This window comes from Limulus polyphemus, unplaced genomic scaffold (genome assembly GCF_000517525.1).
Source record: "Limulus polyphemus unplaced genomic scaffold, Limulus_polyphemus-2.1.2 Scaffold434, whole genome shotgun sequence".
NCBI classification, from domain to species: domain Eukaryota; kingdom Metazoa; phylum Arthropoda; class Merostomata; order Xiphosura; family Limulidae; genus Limulus; species Limulus polyphemus.
Window position 1 is genome coordinate 32,004 of NW_013666044.1, and position 1,197 is coordinate 33,200.

At 32.8% G+C, this 1,197-nt stretch overlaps 1 protein-coding gene across 2 annotated transcripts in view; it reads left to right on the plus strand.

Annotated features, from left to right (window-relative positions):
• The window catches only part of LOC106458241 (delta(24)-sterol reductase-like), a 19,104-nt gene that overhangs the window by 8,608 nt on the left and 9,299 nt on the right, over nucleotides 1–1,197 (plus strand). For both annotated transcript variants that reach the window (XM_013917717.2, XM_022384383.1), the window contains one exon: nucleotides 740–1,006. In XM_013917717.2, the coding sequence (XP_013773171.1) occupies nucleotides 740–1,006 (267 nt within the window). The remainder of the gene's footprint in view (nucleotides 1–739; nucleotides 1,007–1,197) is intronic.

A 1,197-nucleotide genomic window follows, 5' to 3' on the forward strand; every position in this document is an offset into this window, starting at 1 on the left:
GATATGGCACAATAAGATTACCATCTTTTTCGTTCACTGCAACACCATGTTAATGGGAAAACGAATGCAAATGTGGAAGGTGTTAAAGAGGACATCGACATGTTTCTTGCTTCAAAGCAAAGTGATTTATTTTATCAGGGCATTAACAACTTGTTTGTAAGATGGAAAAGCATCATCGATAAGAAGGGAGAGTATTTCATTTAATAAATGTTTTGTTTTGATATATAAGTTGTTTGGATTTTTTCATCTAAAAAAAGCGACATTAATGTCTTGATGACCTAATATTAATCGTGAAACTTGTTAATAAGTGGAAAATATACAACTTTGTTATTACAGGTTAGAAAAGGGAATGAAATTAATCAAAGGGAGTATTTATTTTAGATCAACCTAATTTCACAATTTACATTACTTAAGATATTAAGAGTTTCATGCTCTACAGATTGAGCCAGCTGTACCAGTGTTCATATCACACACACATATCTACACTAAGCTGCTGGGTGAATAACCATACTTTCATTTGGCATCTGGCTGTGGCAAGTCTATTATATTACCAAGTTTGGTCGTTTATGAACATTTCTGCTTTAGATATGTTGTAATAAGTTGACAGATAGTGACCATCATATAGTTTTTACACATTAGTTATGTAAACATAAGAATCCACTTGTTAGTATTAAAATAATATTTGTTTAAATACAGGATACTGAAAAATTGTGCCTAACTTTTATATGTTTGAATACAGGACAATGAACCCGACCTGTTTTACTCTGTGCCTTGGGCACATGGCACCTTGGGATTTCTACTTTCAGCTGAAATTCGTATCATTCCAGCTAAAAAGTTTGTGCACCTCCAGTACACTCCAACTTATACCCTTGATGATTTTATTAAAAAGTTTACTTACGAAAGTACCAGGAAAGACCCCCATCAGTTTGTTGAAGCTTTAGCATTTGGGCCGGACAGAAGTGTCCTTATGGTGGCTGACATGACGGACCAACCTGACCCAAAGAAGGTAGTGCACTGGGAACAAAAAAAAACTATGTTGCCAGACAAAATAAGGTTGTAACATTATAAAGTACCATTCTATTCATAATAATACTGATTAGGATACAAAGAGAACAAGAATTAGTATCTTGTAACCTTCAATTAATACAAATCTGCGCTGTATATATATATATATATATATATATATATATATATATA